Raw genomic sequence first — 2,084 nt, 5'->3', positions numbered from 1 at the left:
TCTGCATCATCTATGAACAGCCTCACCAACATCCGTCTCATCCTGATTAAGATCGATGTCTTCTTGGCTTTTAAAGAGAAAGCGATGCAGATGTATTCCTCAGCTGTCATCAACAGAGGTGACAGAAATATTCACAAACTGACATCTTATGTGCAATTGAATTTTAAAACGAATTTGAAAATAAAAACTGATTACAAATTTATTTTACTGAAATTTTTTACTGATTTGTTCTAGTACTTCCAGTACTTCCAGTACTTCCAGTTCAAGTACAACAACAACAGCCTCCTCTTTCTGTGAGTGCATACCTCAGCAGTCTCCAAATCAGCTCTACAATTCAGCAGTCTGTCTTCACGTTCCTGGGTCTTTCCAAAAAAGACGTTGATGATGCCATGGAAAAGCTGAAGCATCAATATCACACACAGTGCTCCAGTAAAACCTTCTTAAAGGAGGAACTGGAACCCCTCGACCAGGATGACATGATGGAGCTGAAGGAGCTGGTGGAGTCTGAGGGTTTATTCATGCAAACTGATCAGTCTGGCTCTCTAACAGTGAGCGGGCTAAAAGACGGGGTCACCCGAGTGATGCAGAAAATGAATCGGTGTCAGTTAATGGGTCTTGCTAATGAGGTGAGAGTCAGGGAGGAGGAGGAATTGTACCATCGAGTTGTTTGGTGCATCCTGGCACATAACGGTAACTGGGAAAGACTTCCCAGAACAGCCAATCACCAACTGGAAAACAACGAATTAACAGAAGGAATAAAAGACGCACAGGGACTCACATGGGAGGTTAATCTACAGACAATGATGGCCACACAGCAACTGAGCAGACAGGCGATGAAGCTAAAGCGACTTGAGAATCTGAGAGGTGAGAAGAAAGAAACTAAAAAACTACTTGTAGTAAAGAAGGTTGCAAAAGTCATTGTGAAACATGAAAGCAACCATAAACTGTTCACTTTTAAACAAAAAGTATGAAAATCCTAGATCAGCTGATAAGGTTGGATCATGTTGATTTAACAGGAGTGTTATATTATTGTCAGACGGGCTCCATTGCAAGTTTTGGTTGTATTCATTCATGATACTATTAAAATCGTTTTTCTTTTTACGTGCTTCATTAAAGATTTGCAGTAAAATAGCAAAATAAAACTCAACATAGGCTCTAGGTCTCTTCTCATGTTGTATATGCTATATATGCTTGTCTCTTTCAGACTTTACTTACCCTCTGTACTGGGACAGCATGGCTGCTAATGAGAGCTTGAAGGTCGTTACACTGGAGCCTTCCTCTGCAGAGTACCGGGCAGTGAAGGAGGCCTTCAAACGAACTGTTGCCAAAACTGTGATGAAGGTGGGTGGCTGTCCTTTGTGTAAGGGAACATTTCAGTTTCTATTTATATTACCTGTCTTATAATATGAATGCTGCTTTGTCGCTACTTTATTCTTCTTTAGTCAATAGAACAGTTTATTTATTTTTGATTCACTAAATATAACAGTTGTTTATTCAATTCTTTGGCTTTTTTTGTTTTGTTTTTTGACTATTAGCAAAAAACAAAATCCTGCAATGGCAATGTCATCGAAAACATGATTTTGCTTATGCGTCCACGTATTGTTATGGTTGTTATGGCTATTGGGGCTTAACACTAAATAATCATAATCAGTAACAACATGTTAAAAGGGGGTTTGTCAAGGTCTGGCTGTGTGGCAAGCAGAGGTTGGACCCAAATGCAGGACTCCAGAGATGAAACATGAACTTATGCAGCTTTATTGCTGAGAACTACAAACTGAAAGTACAAAACAAAACTCCTGGCGTGGTAACTAAGCAGAGTGGCAACATGAAGTAAACTGCACATGGGGGGTACATGGCAGTAGGACATGAAGACTGACAACATGACGAGAAACGGAGACAAACTGTGGAACAGACTTAGTGTTTGAGTTCCTCACTAAGTCTGTTCCACATCTTCACTCCCACATTCGGTGATATGAAAACTTCTTTTATCAGTAACAAAACACATTTATATAGAAAAGGGAAGAATAAAATAATATTAAAATTTAATTCCAAATCAGTCAATGTCACATTTTACAAATAAATTC

General features: G+C 39.2%; 1 protein-coding gene across 1 annotated transcript; it reads left to right on the top strand.

The window, feature by feature from the left end:
* Positions 1–6: 6 nt before the first annotated feature.
* Positions 7–1,341, top strand: LOC102306522 (protein mono-ADP-ribosyltransferase PARP14; the record flags this gene model as incomplete). The annotated part of the gene is given in 3 exon segments (XM_005953543.2): positions 7–118; positions 235–864; positions 1,205–1,341. Coding segments are annotated over 3 exon segments (873 nt in total), but the record flags the coding sequence as incomplete, so codon positions are not given.
* Positions 1,342–2,084: the final 743 nt, after the last annotated feature.

The sequence above is a fragment of the Haplochromis burtoni genome, unplaced genomic scaffold, assembly GCF_018398535.1.
Source record: "Haplochromis burtoni strain Fernald_Lab_line unplaced genomic scaffold, NCSU_Asbu1 Contig_5170, whole genome shotgun sequence".
Taxonomy (NCBI): domain Eukaryota; kingdom Metazoa; phylum Chordata; class Actinopteri; order Cichliformes; family Cichlidae; genus Haplochromis; species Haplochromis burtoni.
Note: the sequence above shows the minus strand (reverse complement) of the source record. Positions and strands in the feature narration are given on the sequence as shown.